This window comes from Schistocerca cancellata, chromosome 5 (assembly GCF_023864275.1).
Source record: "Schistocerca cancellata isolate TAMUIC-IGC-003103 chromosome 5, iqSchCanc2.1, whole genome shotgun sequence".
Lineage (NCBI taxonomy): Eukaryota > Metazoa > Arthropoda > Insecta > Orthoptera > Acrididae > Schistocerca > Schistocerca cancellata.
Window position 1 is genome coordinate 334,476,512 of NC_064630.1, and position 24,618 is coordinate 334,501,129.

The following is a 24,618-nucleotide window of genomic DNA, read 5'->3' on the forward strand; positions in this document are numbered from 1 at the left end:
CCCCATGTTTATTAGCCTAGCATATGAGGGGGCTAAGATCATGGTGGACCACGTTCGTGATTTGGTCATACTTCTTTCATCCGGCTCTTTTATGTAGCATTTCCTCAACACGGTGCCAACACTTGATGAATTCCTCGATTTTATGGCACCCTTTACCAGAAGAGCATGGTACATTTCTTCTCTGACACCCTTCATCACGGGCGATATTTTGTCGGCTCCTGTTATATTCGGATTCACAATATGGCATATGACCAAAACTTTCTATATGCAGGGCTGTCTCTTTTCCCCATCACTTTGGGCCCTGTTCTTCAGTTGTTCTTCCGCTAAGACGATGTATTGCTGATTGTCAATAAATGTCTTATTAGTTCTGTCTGGGATTTATCCTAGCTATCACACTTTTCTTCGTTGCTCTCAAGCCTTGTAGTTATAGTAAAGGTACCCACTTACCAAACACATCATGTCATACCATCTATTATATTTAGCGACAATCTTTACAGCTATTAGGGGTTGCGACTCATATGTTGTCTTTTGGAGGGTCACCCCTCTTTTGAGCCTTGATCCCTTTTGGGATCTCTTCTCCAGTAATGCTCAGTAACTGAGCATGCAGCTTCTAAGCTGACCAAAAAATTCATATTTAACCGTGCTAGATTACTGATATCGACGCTCCCACATGGATTAAGAGCGACGATATCTGAAAATGATACAAACTTCGGAAATGGTAGTGGCTGGAAAAGTTGTTTGCGATAGTGATTAAAAAAACATTATTTTGTAAAAACACTGACAATCACTGATGTTCCACAGGCGTATGGTTTATCTAAGGGAAATCATATGAGTGACTGGCTTCATCAAAAAAAGCTTCCCGAAATTTTCAGGATGTGTTTCGAACCTGTAATCAATATCTCTGACAGCGGCTTTGGCTCGAAAAAGTTGGTGAGCCTGTTACGACAGTGGATTGTTTAGCGTGAGTTGAGTGTATTTGCTTCGTAACGCGACTTCAAAGTTGCTGAGAAATATTGTGATTGTTTTCAGTTTTATTATACTGAAACCTCGAAACAATGGTAAGTGGCATAGGAGCTTATAAATGTCTGTCGATGAGTGCCTGACGGAACCTGATGCTTTAAGAAACCCACATTCCCTTGGTGTCGAATTTACGGTTTATTGTATGTGTGTAGCATTTCTGTAAATAATCCACAGAAAACTCAGTTTCAGCATCAGAACGTTGTAGCCATAATTGTCTAGCTCTCCATTCTCGTTACGTACGTTTCAAAATAATGTAATACCAGTATTTGAGAACTGTCATTTATTTCTTGTCAAGATCGTGTATCGAACCACTTTGAGATGCGTGTTGCCAAACATAAATATAAGAGGAGAAATATGTTATTCAATATTGCATTTGCAGTTATCATATTTGAATAATCCCGGGAAAAGTGAAACCAAAATGGAAAATTCCGGACCCCAGTTGAATTTGTTTTTAATACGCAGGCACTACACGAGTTACTCGATTTCATGGCACCCTGTACCAGAAGAGAGTGGTAGAGATCTTATACGACGCGTTTCATAAAGTGTTAGCTTTTGTCTGCTCCTGTCATATTACATCTGTACAAATGAAACGAAAAAGTTAGCCTCCAAAAAATTAGGCTCTTTTTATTTAGCATGGAAATGTAAATAAGTATGAAGAATTCAACTCATTGGCTTTTTGTTTATTGATCTCCTCAGCTAGTATCGACGGAATAATGAAGGGACGGGAAGAGTTCTTAAAGTAATGCAGAAAGATTAGATATTTCCAAAATGTTGAAAAACGAATTGCTGAATTTTCTTGGTTACTTTCTTTTATCAGAAGCGAGCAAAGATTTTTCTTTTAAATGACAAAACCTGAATGATTCATCTAGCATAATTTGTGTTCTTGAGATTGATTTCAGTGAGAACTTCACTATTGCTTATCAGCATGAGGTGCAGAGCATGCATTGGAGTAATTAACAAATCTCTATTTACACAGCAGTGGATTACACAGCTACCATTCCAGTTTCATATGTGTTCATATTTGGTTATCTGCATCATGATAAGCAAGCTGTTGTGCTTTTATTCAGAAAGTACTAGAGAATAAAAAAATTCTATTATTAAAGTGATGGAAAATATTCTCTGATGGAGCTGGCCAACATTTGAAACAGCAGCACACTTCAGGCAATATCACTTTCAGCAAATAAAATTGTAGTCCTGTGTTAAATTCGTATTTGCTTTGTACATCCCATGGAGAGGAAGCTGTTGATAGTGTTGGAGGAATGCTGAAGCATAATGTGTGGTAGTGTATGACAAACAAGCACTCATTACTGATTGATCATTCTTTGTATAACATGTGGAATTTGTAACTGATGAAGTTAATATAATAGCAGTTCCAGAAAATGAGTTAAAGAACCATGCTGACCAGTCACAGCAGCAATGGAGCGATATAAATCTCTTCCAGAAACTGAAGTCCACAATGTCTGCACCATTTGAAAATATAGAGTTAAAACTGGTTTGTTGTCAGAGAAAGATAGCACACTTCCATTTTACACCTCCTGCAGGAATAAGCACTCGAAATTCTTTCAGAACCATTCGCAATGATGAAATCTTTCCCTTCCTTTGGTCAGTGGGTTATTGTTAAACTAGAAATCTGGAATATGATATTTGCACAGCTTTGTTGTCAGTGAAGAATGTGAACAAATAAATTCCCTAGGAGAGTAGGGAATAAATTTGCATGGACAAAAAGGGATGATACCAATGAAGTTCATATTTTTTCAAGTGTTGTGAACTGTACAAAATCATACTGTAGGTTGTCTGGAAGTGTTATCTTTTGTTGAAATGAAATTAAAGCTTTAAAACTAAGTCTTGTTCCCTCTTATCCAAATGTTATTCATATATATGTCAGCACATAATGATTTTAATGTGTATAATTTCAGTCCTTCAGTTAAAGTTAAGTCTTTAACACTAAAACATTACATCTGTAACACTTACATTAATTCAGGTAAATTTATTTAATGTCTGATATATTTTCATAAATGTGGTCTCTTGTTCATATAAAACTAAAAACTTTTTATTCAAGAATCTCTCAGATATTACAAAACTTTTAAATATTTGTTCATTAACATCCAATTTTCTGAGTTATTCCTGTAATGCTACATTATTATTTCTTTAGTGTCAGGTGAACACAGCTTGCTTCATCAAATCTTTGCTGTATGTAGTTCATGTTAAGGCCTATGTACATAAAAAATAGTAAATTTTAGGTTTTGCCCCTAACAATGGTATCATATAATTATAAAATCAGTTTCTTAGGTTGCCCAGTTTAGTTTTGTTTACTGTATCTGATGAGCATTTTGAACCTAATAAAGTTACTTCCTCGTTTATGTTCTTTTGGAAATGTGTGCTTGAAATACTAAACATTAAATTTTTTGGATTGTGTATAAAAGATTTTAAAATTTGTTAAAATTATTATTGTTTTATTTGTTTGACAGGCACGCCGGTATGACACGCGAACAACAATTTTTTCTCCTGAAGGTATGTTTGACAGTCTTCGAAATTTGAGTGTCACTGTGTATAAAACTCTAAGCTTCCCATTGTTATGAAGTAATCTTGTAGAAATCGCGTAGTTTAGACTTAATGTTACTGAATATAGTACAACAATATTGTGAAAAGGAAACTGGATACTCACCATATAGTGGAGATGCTGAGTCTCAGATAGGCACAACAAAAAGACTGACACAAATATAGTTTTTGGCCAGTAAGGCCTTAGTCAGAATCAGATGGCAAAACACACACACACACACACACACACACACACACACACACACACACACACACACACACACACACATATATAGAAACACACACAGAGAGAGAGAGAGAGAGAGAGAGACGGACGATTGCAGTCTCAGGCAACTAAGGCCACAATGCCATACACATAGCTTCTTGGTCTAATAGAACTCAAATGTTGACACTCATTTCATTCCTGCAGGAATGAGCCATTAACAGCAATAACAACTTATTATTGTGGAGGGAGGTGCATACTTGAGTAGTGCATCTTGTACCTTGCTGATACAATTCTTTATTTCAACTCCTTCCTTCTCTTTCGAAACTTTTCAGAGGTTCTTGTATGGAACAGTGGAAGTAGTGCCTTGTTTGATGCATAATTGTTAGTGTACCTGAATCCTGATCTGGCATACAGTTTTAACTTGTCCATACAGTCATTATGGGAGATGCTCTACTAAGACTAAAACAATTTACTGTGGGTAATTTGCCATGCATTGATTCCTTTTTCCTTCTGTTTCTTCATTTCATCCAAGAGTAAACAAATTGTGGAATATGCTGATAAGTTTATTTAAGCAGATATTTATGATCTGAAATTGGCTGTTTTTCTAAAAAATCAGAAAAACTTTTGCATTAGAAATTTTGTACCTCAGTTCTTATGATGACGAGCATTAGACATATTCAGCTATTGCTTGCTGTATTGTTTCCCTAAGTTTTGACACTTGAAAAGGGAATAGAAACCAATATTTTGTGGGAAAGTTAACGTAGAATGTTAATACCTTTGGATTAATGGTGACCATTGATTGAAAAGCAGGAGCAGTGAGTAGTCGACAGTCACACGCAAAAAGAAAGAAAATTTGCTAGATTCTAGAGTAACTTTTTGGGTTAGAGCAGAAACGCGCACGTACACATGCACACGCCTGTGCCACAACATGGTGCCGACTGGATGTACAGTGCTATATTTCAGCAGGTGAACTAGGTTGTGGTGGGAGTGTGTGGCTAGTGCCTTGGCAGGAGGCAGCGGATTTGCCAGGTAGGAGTGTGGGAGGGAGGTTGACAGGTGCATAAGCTGGGCATGTGATGCATGGTTGTTGGATCCATTTGGAAGTGGCACACACTGAAGATGATGTCGGGATGTGAATTTGGCAGCAGGTGACAAGACAGAGGAAGGGGAAACTGTTGATATTATGGTGTGGGGGGAAACTGTTGATTTTAGGGTGTGGGGGCAGTGGTTTACCAGAGATTGAGGAAAGGATAATTACGGGCCTCAGTCTTTGGTACCCCACTGTCCCCTTTCAGCGTGTGTCACTCCCCACTGGCTCAAACAACCATCCATCAAATGACTAGCCTGCGCACCTGTAACCCTGCTCCCCGCATTCCTAGCTGGCAAACTGGATGCCTCTTGCTGAGCTCATAGCCATCCACCCTGAACCCCTTTCCCTGCATCCTGCCTGTGTCATCCTGTTCGCACCCTACCCCACTTGACACAACCCCTACCCCAACCTAGTCCTCCTGTCAAAATGCAGCATTGTGCGTCCAAACAGCACAAAGCATTACTCCGAAAGCTAGCAAGTTTTCTCTTTTGTGTATGCCTGTTTGATCCAGCAGAAATTATTACTAATACACAGGAATGGTACATTGAACAAACAGTACCAGTAAGATAATTTGATGCAAATTGAGGACAAGTCATGGAGGAATTATGTTCAATAAGATTCCATAGAAGACAGGAAATAAGAGAAGTAAAAACAGAAATTAGTTAAGTTGTTCTGGAGATCTTCGTAATACGAAGAAATAGAAAGTGTTTTTAGTGCAAAGTAATGAGTCTTGATTGGACACCTTACTTACTATTTGTCTACATCATTCAGGAGAGATAAATTGAAAATAGTATTAAATATACCAGTCAAAGCATCCGTATCCTCCACATTTCATCTCAAGTACTTAATTTTGTACGCTACTGGTCTTGGTCTTGCGTGGTATATTCCATGCAGAATAGCTTAAGAAATTGCTAAAAATGTAAGTACTGTTAGATTAGTGCATATTTCTGACATTGCATTAACACTGAACAGCTGTTTTTGGGACGTGTCTTTCATTTAATAGCTTAATGAATTCCTTCAAAAGAACGGAAGATCGCCTCAGTACATTTTGCAGTATGAAAATTATTGATCATGCATGAAACTATCTTTCAACCAGATTAAGTCTCTCTTAAGAGTACTCTCTCTCCTGTTAAATTCAAGAAATAGCATAATAATGATGTCTTTGAGTTAAATTAACTTCGATAGTTATTGAGAAAGCTACAAAAGTGCATCAAAATGTGATATAGGGAGACCAGCTATCAAAGCATTACAAATTTTGCATCTCCTGAACTTCAGCTATTCAGAATGAGTGAAATAATTCCCATCATTTTCAATTCTGTTCCCTCTTTCGGCACATTTTCTCTTCCAGTAAATTTGCCTTGAGACCTTGATGTTTCTTTGCCTTTGTTGTAAATGGCTTAAGCCACTGTGAATCTAGCTTATGTATTTAGCCTTGTTGAGCATCTCACACTGTGAAACATCAGCAGATTACACAGTGATCAAAAGTATCTGGACACCTGGCTGAAAATGACTTAAAAGTTTGTAATGCTGGAATTCGGTATGGTGTTGCTCACTCTTAGCCTTGATGACAGTTTCCACTCTCACAGGCATACGTTAAGTCAGTTGGTGGGAGGTTTCTTGGAGAATGGCAGCCCATTCTTCACGGAGTGCTGCACTGAGGAGAGGTATCTATGTCTGTCGGTGAGGTCTGGCATGAAGTGAAGTGTGCATTCCAAAACATCCCAAAGGTGTTCAGTAGGATTCAGATCCGGACTCTGTGCAGGCCAGTCCATTACAAGGATGTTATTGTCATGTAACAACTCCGCTGCAAGCCGTGCATTATGAACAGGTGCTCAATCGTGTTGAAAGAGGCTATTGACATCCCTGAATTGCTCTTCAACAATGGGAGGCAAGAAGGCACTTAAAATATCATTGTAGGTCTGTGATGTCATAATGTCGCACAAAACAACAAGGGGTGCAAGCCCCCTCCATGAAAAACATGACCGCACCATAACACCACCGCTTCCGAATTTTACTGTTGGCACTACACATGCTGGCAGATGACGTTCACTGGGCATTCGCCATACCCACACCTTGCCATCGGATTGCCACATTGTGTACCGTGATTCGTCACTCCACACAATGTTTTTCCACTGTTCAATTGTCCAATGTTTCCACTCCTTACAACCAAGCAAGGTGTCGTTTGGCATTTTACCGGCATGATGGGTGGCTTGTGAGGAGCTGCTTGACCATGAAATCAAAGTTTTCTCACCTTCCACCTAATTGTCGTACTTGCAGTGGATCCTGATGCAGTTTGGAATTCCTGTGTGATGGTCTGGATAGATGTCTGCCTATTACACATTACAACCCGCTTCAACTGTTGGCGGTCTGTCCAGTGTGCATACGAGGTTGGCCTGTACGCTTTTGTGCTGTACGTGTCCCTTCATGTTTCCAGTTTACTATCTCATTGGAAACGGTGGACCTAGGTATGTTTAGGAGTGTGGAAATCTTGTATATAGACGTATGACACAAGTGACACCCAATCACCTGACCATGTTCAAAGTCCGTGAGTTCCGCGGAGCACCCCATTCTGCTCTCACAATGTCTAATGACTACTGAGGTCGCTGATATGGAGTACCTGGCAGTAGGTGGCAGCACAGTGCACCTAATATTAAAAACGTATGTTTTGGGGGTGTCCAGATACTTTTGATCACATAGTGTACATGTTGAAAATTACCTCATACATTCTGCATGAATACTAATTTATAGCAGTTAATATTTGAGATAGTTTATTTAGGTAGATTAAACTGATACATGCACAATAGAGACAGAACAAACACTGAAATAAGTTTTTTTTATGTTGGTTATTTTGACTGATACGTAGTGTAGCTTGGGCTGGGTAGGGAGGTATGATTTGCTTTTAGTTGGTAAAGTCAACAAATTTGATGTTGATAACTATAATTCTTGTTCTAGGACTTAAGTTACACATAATGGATTTCAATGAGTGCTTTAGATCAACCATTTTGAGAAAGCACCCATGTGGTACAATAAAGATTTCGATCTTGTGAACTGTAGAGGAAAGGTACCCTGTCAGACACACACCCTGTGCTTAACTTTGTCTGTCAACACAGTCCATCGCTATTTCCTGTTTTCTCCAACTTGAAGAAATATACATGTCAGCACTAAAGTTACAAATGAAAGTACATCACTGTTACACTGATTATAGTCTGTATGATTGGGATGTCCTACAGAACCATTCATTTCAAACATCTAAGCTACATTATCTGTTTGAGAATCACAGTCTCATGAATTGCTGCTGTTACTTGTGTATCTCCCCCCCCCCTCCCCCCTGCCCCTGCTCTGCCCCCAGTCACCTACCCCCAATCTGCTAGAACTTGATGGAAACAAACTAGTGACAATGAAATTTGAGGTTATCAAGTCTACCATTTCTTGTCTACACAAATATTGCTTCTTCTCACCACACATACAAATATCCTATGAGTAACCCAGGCAAAATTTGCTCCCAGCTGATGTAAATATAATTCGTCACTTCTATTAACAAGCTGATATAATGACACAAGGAGGAAAGTTTGAAAAGGGTTTGTCACAATCAGAAGATTGAGGTAATTCAGACATTTGTGGAGCTGCACTCCTTATGTACATAATCTTACTTTTGGTGAAGCAAGATCAAGCGATTATCAGATATTATTGAAAGTTCAGCACACTCACTCTGGACTTTCATTTTCACCATTGCAGCTGAAAGATAAACAAATAAGAGAAGTAAGAATACATTTAATCCTGCATAGTCTACTGTAGCTGTTGTGTCACTCATCTTTTCCGAGGGAAGCCTAATATAGATGAGTTAATTTGCATAATCTATTATTTGTAGCCTTTGTTACTGATTCTTGGTACATGACATTTCCTTTTACTTATTCTCTCAAAGCCACAATCTGTCCGATGGTAAAGAAGAAAACTGAGGAGACAAATATTTATAAGCAACCTCAAGTGTTTAACTTTGGCATACAGGCAAGCACAATGTAAAAGCTTGACAAAGTAAGATACATCGCTGAGGGTTCTGGCCTCTAAACATATGGGACAGTATTTTTTATTAGGTTGGTGCATGAGTTCGTGGTGTTTTCCCATGAGTTTACTAAAGACAACAGATACCTATAACACAGACTTTAGTCAACAATAATATATTCTCCTTCACTATTTTCAACGGTCTGCCAATGCTGGAGTAATTTTTCAATTCTCCAACTGTAGAAATCATGTCTTTTGAGGCAAAGAACTTGTCAAGCCATGTTCGGAGCACATTTTCATTGGGAAGGACGTTCCTAGAGGGTTGTTAAATAGAGAGCGGAAAAGGAGAAAATCCAATGGTGCAGTGTCAGGTGAATAAGGTAGATGTGAAATGACTTTCCAAGTCAACTCCCGTCTAGTGTTTGTTGTCAGTCTACCAGAATGCAAGCCAGTGGCGTCATCGAGTAGCATCACTTCATGCAGTCTTGCTTGTTGTTCTTGGACTGCATCTGCAAGACATCTGTCATGGACAATAAAGGTCAGCAGTGCTGGTTACACTGTGGGGAAGCAATTTGTGATACACTACACTATCTCTGTTCCACCAGATGCATAACATTGTCTTTTGTGGATGCACACAGGTCTTTTTAAGGGAAGTTGCTGCTTTGTTTGGGCTCAACCACACACTTCTTTCCATATGTTAACATAAAGACCAAAGACATAAAGACGATAAAGGATAGGAAACGTCGGAGTTGTTCATAAGCCATTTGATGAGCAAGCAGAGGTGCTTATGTGGCCACCCGATGATATTTGTGATTTTGGCTCAGAACATGTGGTATCCATGCACCTGATTTTTGAACCTTTCCCAATGCATGCAAATATCGCACTATGGTGTAATAATCACATTTCATCACGTATGCGTTGTTGAGTACACTGGCAAGAATCATTGTGGGTCAAGGTGTTTAAATGATCTTCAACAGACTCCAAAGTTTTCCTGAATGTGGAGAATCCCTAATGTTAAAACAATCCTCCTTGAAACGAGAAAACTATTTTCTTCACATGCTCTGTCCAGTGGGATAATTCCCATTGGTGGTGCAAATGTTTCTGGCTGCCTCCACTGCTGTCACTCTCCCATTTGAAATCAAACATAATAATATGTTGGAAATACTAAGGTTTCTGTACTTTGCACCCCATTTTTTTAGTGTGTGCAGCTCCACACACTATCTCCATATGACAAGGTGACAATATGTAAACTCAAATAGAAACAGTGTACTACAAATGAAAATGACAGTTGGTAAATAAACCATAGCAACAGGCACACCAAGATGCAGAACAAAAACACTGCTGTCTTATGCACCAGTGTGACAGGATATTTCTCACAGCCCATGAAGGGCAACTTGTGGAATATAGGTTGCAGGAACCTTAAATATGCAGATTGTGATGCTGAAACATGTGGCTGCTTAGAATTTGAGGGCTGAAAATGATGAAAACTTGCAATGGATTCCATAATTCATGAATTTATTGACAAGTCCATGGTTTTGCTGAAACAAATATCCCTCATTGTTTACAGTTTGAAAGAAAACTTCTCCAACTGTGTAAGTGAGGAGAGAGTAATGTCAGTTAACAGGAGTCATGATGCTCATAGATGTTTGGAGTAAAGTCCAATGCCAGAACATTGTAGTGAATAGAGAAAATGGTTAGACATGACAGAGCATCACGTATGTAATGGTGGACTAGGCACGCCTATTCTGTTTTGAATAGCTAATGAGCTGTGATGTTCTGTTGAAGTTCCGTGGTGTCAACGCTAAAGTGGAAAAGCTCTTGAGGCTTTCTTTTCAGGTCTCAGCTGGTGAACAATCATTTACAAGGGCTTTCGAAAAGATTAATCCATATTCAAAGGACTATATGTTCTACTTAAAGACAGAAACTTATGTTTAAATTTGAGCTTGCACGTAAGACTAGAAAGTTATTTTCAAAACAACACTCAGATTTTAAAAGGGTGTATCTTTTATATACTTGCACATAGTACGTTAGGGTACTGTTTACAATTATGTTTAGGATCACAATTTCCATTTGTCTCACAATGGGTGCGTGAAGCTAGACAATAGTCAAAATCACTCCATACTGTAGCCAGTCTGTCTGGAGTTACTGCCTTAATTGCTGTTATGTGGCATTGGACAGGGAGGCACATAAATGAAGTCTTCCACAAATCCACTAAAAAGTCATATACCTTGAGGTAAGGTGACGTTTTTTTCTTCATTCATACAGAACACATAGTCTTGTACAATCAGATAAATCATTTGGAAATGCTGTGTATTTCAGTACGATTCAACACTCTTACTAAAATAAACTGTTGCCCACCAGAACTTCTAAGCACTTTCTGTGGAAAACGTGTTAAAACAGACACTACACCAGTAGTAGTAAAGGAATTGAAACAATGCATTATCTGACTAATCTTTATGAATAGATATCCTCAACTGTTTCGTGGTTAATTACTAATCATCATTTTACATTGTGTATCCAAAGCCTTGGAATACATAGTTTTAATCAACTACTTCATTGGATACATTTAACTGCTGAGACACTTGTCTCTGATTCTGTAAACGCATGCCACATAAATGCTCATATTATTCTAATACAGGGCTTAACAGTTCGCTGATTTCGAGTGTGAGCACTCGAGCCTGCTCACACTCTTACTTGCAAGCAGACTCGTTGCAATGTGGTGGAGAGTAGGGAAAGGCACACACAGCATATGGTCACAACAAAACAGGAGCGTTGCCAACTGCAAAGTAAGGGAGGGTCAGTTTTGACAGCGGTATCATTGAAGAACAGCAATGACGAGTTAGAATTGTGTCACTCCAACAGTGTGTGTGCATTTCAATCCACAGTGGGAGGAATTTTATCTATTTATATTAAAAAAACGAGAAAGCAAAATGTGTAGTGTATCATGACACACTGGATGATTTCAGTAAGTTCAGTTTACAAAGGCACTAATTTAGAATACAGAAATGGAAAATGTCAAGGCATCTAAAAAAAGTTATAAAACTTAAAAGGAAGTTCTCTGAAGAGGAGAAAGAAAAATCAGTTGAATCTGCCATTTGGATGAGCTACAAAACTGAACTACTTCTACCAACGTCCTTGCACCCTTTCACAGTTGGTGATTAATAAAAGAATGCTTGGTAGTTGCAGCTCGACATTTGTGTCCACTTCATGTAAAACAGTTTTGTGCAGTGTCGTTATTGGACATGACAATCTTACCCCCACACAGATGATGTTAAGAGCCAGCTTGCAAAAGAGTTGGTTGCTTATTATTTAACACTTTACAGAGGTGTAGATATCACAAGCATATAGCTGAATGTAACTTTGTTGGCAGTGTTGAAGAAAGTGTAGAAAATAACGGTTTGTCATGGTATTTATTTATTTGTCTACAGAGGGAGCACTAGGCATGTTGGAAAATAAACAGGATTATCAGTGCAACTGAATGGGAAAATGAAAAGCTTCCAGCACCCAATTTGTGTTAATCTGCAGGTCGAAGTAATTGATCTGCTATGCGACAGGGAGCACAAAGACTATCTAGTTTCCTCCAAACATTTCCCTCTGGATTGATTTCCTTGTATACACAAGTCTCCTCACCTTGGATGGAGGAGTACAGTAGTCACGTCCCACAGGCCTGAATCCACCATCTGCTCTCACAGCATGCTGGCTATGAAGTTCTGGTCTGGTCAGTAACTGTAAATATGTTACGAATATTTGTGAGGTCATGATACCTTACCAGAGTTCAGTAAATAATTTGATGCTTTCATCTTTGACATCCTGCTTACAAGAAAGTGCTGGTTTCTTTTTCAGATAGTGTACTAAAGCAATTTGGAAGCCATTTGAGAAACAGTCAACAAAATGCTGATCCATCCTGGAAGAAAGGGCATCAAAAAATGCCATGGCCATTGCTGGGTTCTACTGTTGATCTCTTTATGTTTAAAATACATCCCTCCCTCAAATACCATTTCTATACCAATTACTTAGAGCATAAGTGCAAAATTGAGATACTTAAAGTGCTGTATGACACCTTCAACACTGTTCGTATGTATGGATAACCTGGACTTAAATTGAAATGGAAAGACATCCCAGATTGTTTTGATATCTTATCTGACGCTAATTATTCTTGAATGCTCTGAATGAATGTTTGCTTCTAGTTTTGTTATTAACACTCTTATGATGTTGGGCACTGTTAATGATTTGGGTGTAAAATTTGGATGAACACACAGAGAGATAGTCATTTATTACACTGAATCTTTTCTATTACAATATAAGTAGTATAAATCACAAATTGAAAACAATATTTCCTGAATTAACTGTAATTGACTGAACTAACTATGAATGCTGTTTGAGTTATTTCTGCTACTCAGTCATGTGACAGGTAGAACAGGCCAGAGTCTGTCATAATGTGCTACAGTTTTTCTTATTCACAGTGTAACCAGTGATTTTAACAATTAGCTAAGTGAGCATAACAAATGAAGTTTGAAGCATTATTTTTCCTATCCCTTACAGGAATGCTACATCTATGCATTACCTGGTTACTGTCATGCAAATGTGGGGAAAAAATATATCGTAAAGATAGGTAGAAAATATTTCAGTTTCAGGTGACTCCTCTTACCACCCTGTTTTCAGAAATGATGTCGCATTTAATAATAACCTTTTTTGCTCAGAATAGTCATTTGTTTTATTACTATTACTAAATCCAATACAGATGCTGAAACAGTATTAAGACAGGAATCAAAATGTACCAGAAAAGTTGATTATTAAGATAATGGTTGCAATGAGACTTGAAACAGTTTGTAGTGTAAAACGTTCAGTCATTCATGCAGTTTTGAATGTGAGGATTTACATAAATTCTAGTGTTTTGTACTGATTCTCAATACAGTGTACAAAAATTTTGCTTCCAATATGTATACTACATCCCCCTATTGAAGCTTTTGTCTGTTTTATGACTTAATGCATTGCTGGTAATCAGTCAGATTGGCCCATTCGGTCCATTCTGTTCAAGTATGAAGTCTATCTGTGCAGCTACTTCTTTGTGAATTAGTAGTATGAGGTTTTTAACTAGGGAAGGGGAGAGTACTAACTCACTACAAACCCTCTCCCCACCCCACCCTGTCTCCCCTCTGATCTTGTGGACCAGACACATTCATAATTGTGTGGTTTCATACCTGGTGAGTAGCTGCCTTACCATGGCTGAAGAATCACATTTATCCCTTTTCCTTTTAAAGTTAATTTTCCTCGATAAATGATTACATAAAGATGGAGTTAAATTATCCCCCCCCCCTTTTGCCGACCCCCCACCCACACCACTCTCACTCTCTCTCTCTCTCTCTCTCTCTCTCTCTCTCTCTCTCTCTCTCTCTCTCTCTCTCTCTCTCTCTCTCTCTCGCCATTTCTGTATTCCATTGATTTTTCACATTGTTCTAAACAGTGACTGTTTCTGTTGTAATCTCATTTTAAATGTTATGTATCAAATAAAATATGACAGGTTAGGCCCACTTGTGGTGTTGTTATATGTATAGAATATGAAGAAAGCCAGGTTTTATTTAAGAGGGGGTCTTGTGACCTGAATAATGCTAGGCTAAATAAATTTATATTTATAATCGTAGTGGCACTGCAAACGCTGGTGTGTTTGGAGGAAAGATGACTGGTAAGGAGTGCCTGGGGTGATGGTGAGGGGCATTTATTAATGGTAGACGTGATATAATTGGCAGATGACGCTGCTAAAAATCGTTTGACAAAGGAAAATAGTTAAATATTTTAATGAAACTGCCAAAAGACCTGTAGATCTGAGTGATATAAAACTACCTATGTTTTTTCACTTTTTCTTTTGTGGAAAAGTTAGTCAGAATGACACAGCTAATTGTCGCTCAAGTGGAACAGTGCCCTGTCCATGAAGTATTATTAAGGATAGATCTATCAGTGGTAGTGGTGGATGCACGCTGCAAGACTGATGAAAATTCATGGTAACAGAAGTGTAAACTGCAAGCCTTAGGCCCTCTGCACACGGAGTTACTCAAAAGCAACTTCTTGTTGATGTGAGTTGGTAACAGGCGAGCAGTGAATCACTTCCTGTGCAGTTAAATAGGGCTCTGAAGATGGCATGATCGCAGAGTCTGACCAATCAATTGCTTGCAACATATTGCCAACCAGCTGCAGGTGACTTGATGCCTGCATTGCCAGATGCTCTGAGTTGCGTCATGTCCTCGAAAACAACTCTGTATTGATTTAATTTGAAGATGAATGAGCAGGTTGAGAACATTAGCTCCATATGGGAAGTTGAAAAAATCCCATCTTATCCAACTCCAAGCTCGAAGGCTACTGCAGAGAGATTTGACAGAGAAAGCTACTGCAGGAGAGAATTGACAGAAAAAGTGTGGTGTGCAGTGGGGAAAGAATTTCATGTAATGTTTAGTGTACTGTATGTCTGTTTACAATACAATTTTAAAATTACCGGTTTGTTAATGGAAGCAAAAGTACAAAAAAATTGTAAATCATACTGATAGTAGTCTTTTATGTGACTAGCAGCCTTTGTTGTTCTGTAAAAATAGGTTCTCAAGTGGAAACGAACAGTGAAAAGCCACAAGTCACTGATTATGTTGTCCACATGCAAATGATTTAGTTACTGTAAACCACCATCACCTCATTGCCATGTATGTAACTCTCATTATGTTTGGGTTTTCAAAGTAAATGTCATGATGTGTTATGGCAGAAGAAAATAACTCTGCCATATCAGTGCAGCAGTATTTAATCGTTCTGTAGAAAGCTATGAATTTTGAATCTGTGTGTTACAGCTCCTTGACTGCTACATATGCTGTATGAATTAATCCAGTTTTTTCAGTGTTTTCTTATTCATATGTAATAATAATCATCATCATAGAGAACCACATATTCATTCCTCTGTGCTTGAATCTGTGCTCGACGTGCCAAGTGTAACAAAAAAAAAGAAGATGCTCTGGTGTAACAAACAACACTCCCTCTCTTCCACACTTGCACACGGCAGCTGCCATTTCTCGTTTCTGGCCGGACATGTTTGCGGAACTGTGTTTCAAGCTAGTCAGCAACTAGTTGCTTGTTACATTCCTTTCCAGTCACTCTGGGGGTGGGTGGCCTTATACAAATTGCTTTTGGGCACACTTTTAGCTTTGTTGTGCCTTTGGAAATTACAATGCGCAAGAACTAGCCCAGTTGCAAAAGGAGAAGCAGCCTTCAAATCTTAACCTGTGAAGCCATCTAGGAGGTTTCAACAGACTGAGATATTAGCATACTCTGATGTCATAATATTGTGGTAAACGCACCCATACAGATACATGGTGTTAACGCTATACTGAATTGAAAAATCACTAAGAGTTCAGATCAGTAGTAGTACAGACCAGTAGCTACACAGTCTTTGCTCTACAAACTAAAACATTATCCATTATGGGCTGCACAAATTTCAATTTATTTGCTATAGGCCATTTTTGACTTTATAGTTATTGTGAAGCAATATGTTGCTTGATAATGACGGTGAAGTTGCAATTCACCAATAGCAAATAAACTGAAAATTGTGCAGCCCCCAATGGACAACAGTTTTCTTTTGAAAACTGTATAGTGTCTGGGGATACATGTACAAACATTTATGTAGTCTTTAAAGTGTCAAATTTATCTATCTGCCATTGCCCAAAGAAGTTTACTTGTGAGAAAAACACTATTTTTTCTAAGTATTGCTTCATATTTTGAAAGGGGTCTGGTATGCATGCCATTGAGTGCTCTGAAACAACCACCACCATCACCAGCATAATAGCTCAGGAAGTTATGAAGCTCAAACAGGCCATGATCCAGATTGTGATAAATTTGCATTATTGCTGCATTTGGATTGTGATCGGTTATCTGAATTTATTTGGGCGTTAAGATGTTGAAAAGGTATTGGACTTGTTCTTGTAGTCTGTTGTAGATGAACTATATACTGACTACATTAATTACAGTGAATGCTAGTGCAATGAAGGAAAGGTGTGGGTAATTTCTTCTCTTGAATTGAATTGTTGCTGCTCTGGACAGTGGACCAATGATTTGTTGTGTAGTGTCCTCAAGTATTCACTACAATAGTGGAATCTGCATAATAATGATTAAGCTACATAACTGTGGATTTATGGTGATGCGTGAAGAATTTAATCATTTTTAAAAACACTTTCAGGTCGACTTTATCAAGTTGAGTATGCAATGGAAGCAATCAGCCATGCTGGCACTTGCCTGGGAATTTTAGCCAATGATGGAATTTTGTTAGCTGCTGAGAGAAGAAATACAAACAAACTTCTTGATGAAGTTTTTTTCTCAGAGAAAATATACAAACTTAATGAGTAAGTTCTTACAGCTGTTTGTACTGTATGTTTGTTTTTGGGGTATCACAGGCCATCTGGATTAAAATTTTTGTTTTGTGTTCCAGTGATATGGTGTGCAGTGTGGCAGGCATAACGTCAGATGCTAATGTACTTACAAATGAACTTAGAATGATAGCTCAGCGTTACCTGATCCAGTATGGAGAATCAATCCCGTGTGAACAGCTAGTTTCCTGGCTGTGTGATGTTAAGCAAGCTTACACACAATATGGAGGTATCATTTCTCGCATAAACCATACTTTTGGACCAGATTGTGATTGTAGTTTATTTTATACTTACTGTGTGCCATTTCACCAGGTAAACGTCCATTTGGTGTTTCCATTCTGTATATGGGATGGGACAAGCATTATGGTTACCAGCTATATCAGTCTGATCCTAGTGGAAACTATGGTGGTTGGAAGGCAACATGCATTGGAAACAATAGTGCGGTTAGTATTTTGCTTTATTAATGAAACTTATTTACTGTTGTCTATATTTTGCCCTCTGCTGCTGCAGTTCTGCATTAAGAAAGGAAGCAGCACTGGCAATGTAAATGTGGTGTAGGGGAGGGAGGGACAATAGAAGCTATTGAAAGTTGAATCCAAGGTGGATGGTAGATGACTAATAAGTTAAAAAAAAAAATCAAAACAATGTTATGGATAAAATCGAAAATACGCAGGGAGTGGGTGTGATCAGCAGCCATGTTCCATGCACATTGCAATTCGAAAAAGGGTTTTACTAATGTAATAATATGAAATGATATTTGTTGTGTAATTTAACATTATTTGCAGTTGCTGGCTTTTATACACAAAGTGCCAACAGTTTATACCTGCTTAATTATGACAGAGAGAGAATTACAACATTGTTGTATGAATTCCTAATGTAACATTGTTCCTTCCACAGTAAGGAGGATTTCCCAAAGAATGGCTAGCAATGATCTAAGTGAGACATTGCCCTCTTCACATAACATCAATTTTTCAGTCAAGAGTATGTTGCTTTCATATTTACAGGGAAAGTGTGCTCCTTTATATGTGTTGCTGACGTAATGTAGCTTTTGTTTAGACCTAAAGAGAACAATTAATACTTTTGTCAAAAGATAAGCATGTTACCTGCATGTGTGTTGGAAGATACTCAGCACCTGGTGTACCTAAAATTTGCTGAAGTTCTGTAAAATCTTAATAGTAGTACTTGCATAATAACTCATCATGAGTAGTGACATACTTTTTCTCTGAATAAGTGGGCCACTCTAGCCATATTAAGAAAAAAATTAGTAATCTAGTAAGTAGTGGCTGATAATAGTGAAAATCTCTGTCTGGAAGTACATGTGCAAATACTCAGAGATAGTGATATTTTAAAGATTAAATGTATGCAATTTCCAGCAGTACAGACCTTATTTCAGTCGATCAAAACAAGAGCATACAGATATTACAATCTGTGCAGCAATAAGAAACAAAGCATTATGATCACAAAGAAGACCATAGCTTCTACATTACAAAAGAAACAATTTTCTTTGAGTGTTCTTTGGTTTGGTCGCATCTGAGATGCGACTTGTATATTAATTTACAAATGCTGATAAAATTCCTTTGTCCCATGTCTTTGTTTATTACATCATTTTTATACAGTTCTCTTATCTTTTGCACTAATTTTTTCCAGAAGACTTTACAGTATACAGTGTTTAAATCATACCTGCTTTAGCTGCTATTGTTGTTTCATCAGTGGCCAGTCAGCCAGTGTCTAGCCAGGCTCAATGCAGTGTGTATGGTTAGTCAGATCATACTGTGTATTTATTATTGTTTATGCCATATTTTGCCAATATGAGCACTGACTCTTAAAACCAGCAGAGGAAATTTGTTTCTTTGATAATGAAAGTTTTTGCCCTGAAAAGACTGGACAGAGGGAAGGTAGCAGTTCAGTTGTGTGTGGGCAAAGTAACAGTGACTCTTCATGTAATTGTAGTTTTCCCAAATTTGAGCTCTCATCGGTTCCAATTACCTTGAATACTGAGGATTTAATGTATGCATATCTGTCTGTGTGTGTTTCGTTCGTTGACAAGAAATGAGATCACTCTTGTCAGTCCAACGGATTGGAAACTTTCAGTAGATACAGGTTTTACTGAATGCCCTCAGCACAAAATCTTCCTCTGCTAGCCCTTTCTTACCCATTAAGGGCCATGCTGTTAGTTTAAATTTGAAACCAGTGGGCAAAGTTTTTTCAGAAGAGATACTTGGAACATATGATGTGTGACATAGTTTAGGACAAGGTTAGTTGGTTGTTTATTTTTTACGTTATTGTTGTCAGTTGCACTGCTTATTTTAATGAAACATAATCCATAAAGATTTTGTTTTGCATTAGTTACTGAATTGTCATTTGAGGAAACTTGGGTTGCAGGTCCAAGTGAGGTGGCACAATGGTAAGGCACTCTTCTTGTGTTCGGGAGAACTACAGTTACCCTCATTGAGACATCCAGATTTAGGTTTTCCATGATTTTTGCAAATCATTTAAGTTGAATGCTGGGGTATTTCCTTTGGAAGGGCCCTCTTGGGCCTTTGTGTGTGTGTGTGTGTGTGTGTGTGTGTGTGTGTGTGTGTGTGTGTGTGTGTGTAAAAAAGTTCTTTGGCTACACGTGGAACCCACTATTTACACCCAAGCTGTGACCTCTCTGTGTGTGCAGAGGAGTAGATGTCTCTCTGTTTGGGGGCATGTGGGCTCTGGGCAATGGCCTTCAGGCCAGGAAGTCATTGTTGGTGGGGCTGAGTGGTGCACATTTTGTGGGGGGAGGGGAGATAGATCTCATGTTCGGAGCAGGCAATATCACGACAGATACCTAGATAGATACCTGGAGCAATCAGAGACAACCGGTAGCTGTGTGGCTCCAGCTCTCTCTTCAGACATACCCAACTTTTTCAGTGCAGTTGTGACCCTAAGAACTATACCTCCATGGTCATACCATGAGAGGAAAACAAAAATAAAGTGAAATGCAGGAACTTTTCCCCTGAGATCCTGGTTTGCAGCCAGTCTGATGGAGGGTTTATTCTATCTGCTATGCCGAGGTTCTCTTTGAAGAACTTCGAAACTGTATTTGGAGAAATCTCTACCCTTGGCAGGTTGTGGAGTGGTTCAGTGTTAATTAAAACACTGTATCCAAACAAGTCAGGAGTATAATTAACTTAGTAATGTACCTATTACTGTACTGTACCACGCCATAAGAGCCTGAGCGTGAAATAGGGTAGCGTGAAATAGGGTTTTTGATTTTTCAGCAGGATATAATGCTATAGACAGAAGAGGAATTATGTGAAAACTATGAGAAGTGAAGGGTTCACTTCGTATGTCATTTGCTACATTGAGGCCAGCCAGACAATGAAGTTGACACAGGAGTGTTCAATCCTCACTTTTGATGAGGATTAGCTTCCTGAGAATGTCGTGTTCTATCATTGTGAATTAAAACTGTATTTAACACACCAGATACCATGTTTTAAATGCTAACACTTGGTGCATATACATCCTGGAGTGTAATCTACTCAATTTATGGAGACTGTTTGGCTACATTATGAAAACCAGCCATTTGAGCAACCATCTTCCTGTGTGAATTGCAGAGGAGACCACCTCCCCAGTCCTTCTACTGTGCTACTGTAACTAAGGAATGTAAACATAGGAATTTAAGGTCTCCCATCACATCTCATATTTTGAAGCTTGTAAAAAGTGCAGTCATATAATCTGTCCCAGTGGTATCAACTTTTAACACTACTGTGTCCATATTATTGGCGAGTACTTAATCGCTGCATTCCTTTGGTATTAACCACTGATAGTTGTAAAAGTATCTACATGTACATAAAGTTGCATTGATGAGTTTTTCAGACTTCTTTGAAATGATTGCTGGTGCATTTACGTGGTTGTGTGGTTGTGTGTGTGAATGTGTGTACTTTTGCTGGAAAGAGAGGTAGTGCTAGAGAGCTAGTGTGAATGCTGTTTTCTGTTGCTCTACTGTGCACCATGCATTGATCCACAGCAGGTGAGTGGTTGCATTGATCCACAGCAGGTGAGTGGTTCCCGTTTCCTTATTTTGCATGTTGCTCCATCCAGGAATTTCCTTTATTGGTATCCAAATAATTTTAATTTACTTGAAGGAAGATAAGTGTCTTCTCTGCTTGTCCTGGTTTTTTAAAATTCTATTTTAATAATTGCCTTTAAGAATATTTTAGAAACGTGTTAGAATAAGCGATAGTGTTACATAGCACTTGGTTTGCTAAAAAGAGTAGTCATATCTACAGGACTGATAATGACATAATATTTTAGAACAAAATATGTTTTTATTAAGTAAAATTTTTAATTTTTACTTCACTTGCGTTTTAGGCTGCTGTATCCAGTTTAAAGCAGGAGTACAAGGAAGGTGAAACAACACTGAAGGATGCCCAGGCCTTAGCTATAAAAGTCCTTAGCAAAACTCTGGACATGACGAAACTTACTGCAGAAAAGGGTAATGATGAACTTGCTATCAAAGGCAATTTGTATATATTGAACAAGGAACAGATAATCTAAGCTATTGAAATTATTCATTTCAGTTGAAATGGCAACACTGACACGTGAAAATGGGAAAACAAAAATACGCATCTTACCAGCTAAAGAAGTAGAAGATTTAATAGCAGCATTTGAAAAGGAAGAGGCAGAAGCAGAAGCAGCAAGAAAGGAAAAACAAAAGTCATAAAATAATTTTATTTCTAATTGTTATATTTAAATTTTTCTGAAGTATGGTTTTCCAGAAATATAAAAAATATTCTTTTGCACAATTTACTGAAGACCAATTTAACCCTTTTTCCCACCTCCTGTTTACCGTATTTACTCGAATCTAAGTAGCACTTTTTTCCGGTTTTTGTAATCCAAAAGACCACCTGCGGCTTAAAATAGAGTGCAAAGTAAGCGGAAGTTCCGAAAAATGTTGGTAGTTGCCGCCACAATTAACTTCTGCTGTCGAATATATGTAGCGCTACACAGGCATGCTTTGCAGGCAAAAAGATAAATACGGGCATCAAAACCGCTGCATCAGTAAATAAATTTAAAGAAAAAAAGGTGGAAGACGAGCTTTTTTTCTCCACCCCGAGTTTCGACCACTGCATTTTCATACGTTGTCCAACGAAGTAAATACAAATTCCGTATTGTTCATCCTCAAATGTAGCACAATTTCAACATACTACGAAAATCCAAGTGGCAAGACTGTTTGGGATTTTTGTCAATATGGCCAACTCTAAGTTCTGAATTCTTTCCTATCTGTGAGAAGAGATGGTTCCTAATAGGAACTTTTATGAATTGTGAATCACACGCATTATTCTCTTCACCAAAAGAATAATATGAATATAAACATTTTGCCATGTATTCTTTCGTGTTTGCTGCTATCTCATTCAAATCCTGTTTCCCTAATAAACTACGAAACTAGTGAGACAACAGCAAACACTGAAGAATATGCATATCATGTCATGTTTATATTCGTATTATTCTTATGCCTAATAGTGATGCAGTCAGAAATGAAGCACGGCAATTGTCTACATTTTTAAATCTAAGATGACTCTAATTTCTGTGCAGATAGTAATGTACTAAAGAGGCGTCTGCAAAGATTTTCAAACGGAGAAAAATTTTCGCCAAACTCTCGTTCAGAAGATCTTCTATCATACGCAGTCTATTATTTGGTTCTTGTTGATCATTATCGAAGAAAGCTGAAGTGTAAGTAACAACAAATAGCAGTCATTGTTTCGCTAGTGAGATGATTCCTCTCTCTCTCTCTCTCTCTCTCTTTTTAAAAAAATTGTAAGCGGCGGTAGCGTGCACAAAAGCAAGCCATGCCGCGAGCAGCGACAGGCCTTAAACACTCATTACCAGAATGCGGCAAACAATGCAGGACACAGTACAGTAATGTATTTTCAACTTAGAGTGACGTAAACCCCTATAACAAAGAGAATGCCACTTATCAGATCAAAGAAAAATAAGCAATCGATTCAAACCAGACGAAGCACGTGAAAAAGGCAGGGTAACCGTATAAATACGGATGGAGCGCCTGACACACAGCAATGGCTACCTGATAAAGCTTAACTGCTAAGCTTACGACTCAAACCAAAGTACAATTCGACCTAAATTGTGCCTCATATTACAATGGACCAACTTTGTTTCGATTTGGAGATGCGGCCTAAAACTTTTCTCTCCCCTTGAATTTCCAGTCTAAAATTTCAGGTGCGGCTTAGATTCGGGAACATTTTTTTTCCTTGATTTTGAGTCTCATTTTTCAGGTGCGGCTTAGATTCGAGTGCGGCTTAGATTCGAGTAAATACGGTATATCTTCTGTTTTATTGATGTACTTTACCAAAGTTTACCTGACTTTTTATATCTGTGCATTTACTTTTGCTCTTAACCATCATTCTTAGTCTGTTTTCTTTCTTGCTCTTATTTGCTTGACAATATGTCTCATTCATTACTTTATACAGAACCTTCCTGGAAGAAAGCAACTTTGTGCGGATTCAGAAATTGAATCTGTTTTCTTTATTTTTGTGGCAGTGCTTTGCCAATTTACCATCCAGACACAACCCACAGACTGACTTACAGCATCAATCTGTGAGTACTTACAGAAAGGAGAAGTATATTGAGTTTCAAAAGGAAATTGTAACAGTGTGAAGCCATGAGATATGGTTGGAGGACTCAGTAAGCAGGATGTTGGCTTTTATGAAGGTGTGAGTTCAAGCTACAACATAATCTTCCAGAAAATTTCATGTCAGTGGTAACTTAAGAGTGACAGTTTCATTTCATTTATTGCTTACTGTGGCATTATGTTTTATTCTATTTTCTGTACCTTCTCCTTTGGTTCATGATTGCATACAACAATCCTTATCTCCTATGTCAGCAGCCTTTGAAGCTGTCTTCTTTTTTTGCTTTATATTTAGAAACGGAATTTCAAGTCCTGAAAGCTCAGGCTTTATGTTGCTTTGGTATTGCATTGTACATATGTGAAAGAGAGAGAGAGAGAGAGAGAGAGAGAGAGAGAGAGAGAGGGGTGGTGGTGGTGGTGGTGGTGGTGGGATGGGGAGGGGAGGGGAGGGGAGGGGAGGGGAGGAGGGGGGCTGCAGGAAACATAAACATATTGGATAACTGGCTGAGGAAAACAATTTTTGGTTTTTGGAAGCAAAAATTTCTATGCCCAAGCCACCAGAGAGTTTTGGAATCTTGATTTTGTCTGACTTAATTGTTGATTTCCAACAGATTGTTGTACTGCCTTTCTCCCAGCATCATATTCAGGATGACTGTTATTGGTAATAGCAAAATATTGTTTTTCTACAGTCTTCTTCGTCACTAGAAGGACATTTGATTCCATAACCTGATGT

At 38.3% G+C, this 24,618-nt stretch overlaps 1 protein-coding gene across 1 annotated transcript; it reads left to right on the forward strand.

Annotated features, from left to right (window-relative positions):
• Positions 1-925: 925 nt before the first annotated feature.
• Positions 926-22,048, forward strand: LOC126188922 (proteasome subunit alpha type-4). The gene is made up of 7 exons (XM_049930637.1): positions 926-1,058; positions 3,489-3,531; positions 17,080-17,242; positions 17,329-17,495; positions 17,579-17,709; positions 21,611-21,734; positions 21,820-22,048. The coding sequence occupies exons 1-7, from the start codon at positions 1,056-1,058 to the stop codon at positions 21,960-21,962; spliced, it is 774 nt and encodes a 257-aa protein (XP_049786594.1). The 5' UTR covers positions 926-1,055; the 3' UTR covers positions 21,963-22,048.
• Positions 22,049-24,618: the final 2,570 nt, after the last annotated feature.

Bases quoted from the DNA above. Each gene is read 5' to 3' on its own strand.
- LOC126188922 (XM_049930637.1), top strand. The intron at 17,243-17,328 runs GTAAGTTCTTAC...TTTGTGTTCCAG, and splicing joins AAAATATACAAACTTAATGA to TGATATGGTGTGCAGTGTGG. The intron at 21,735-21,819 runs GTAATGATGAAC...TATTCATTTCAG, and splicing joins GAAACTTACTGCAGAAAAGG to TTGAAATGGCAACACTGACA.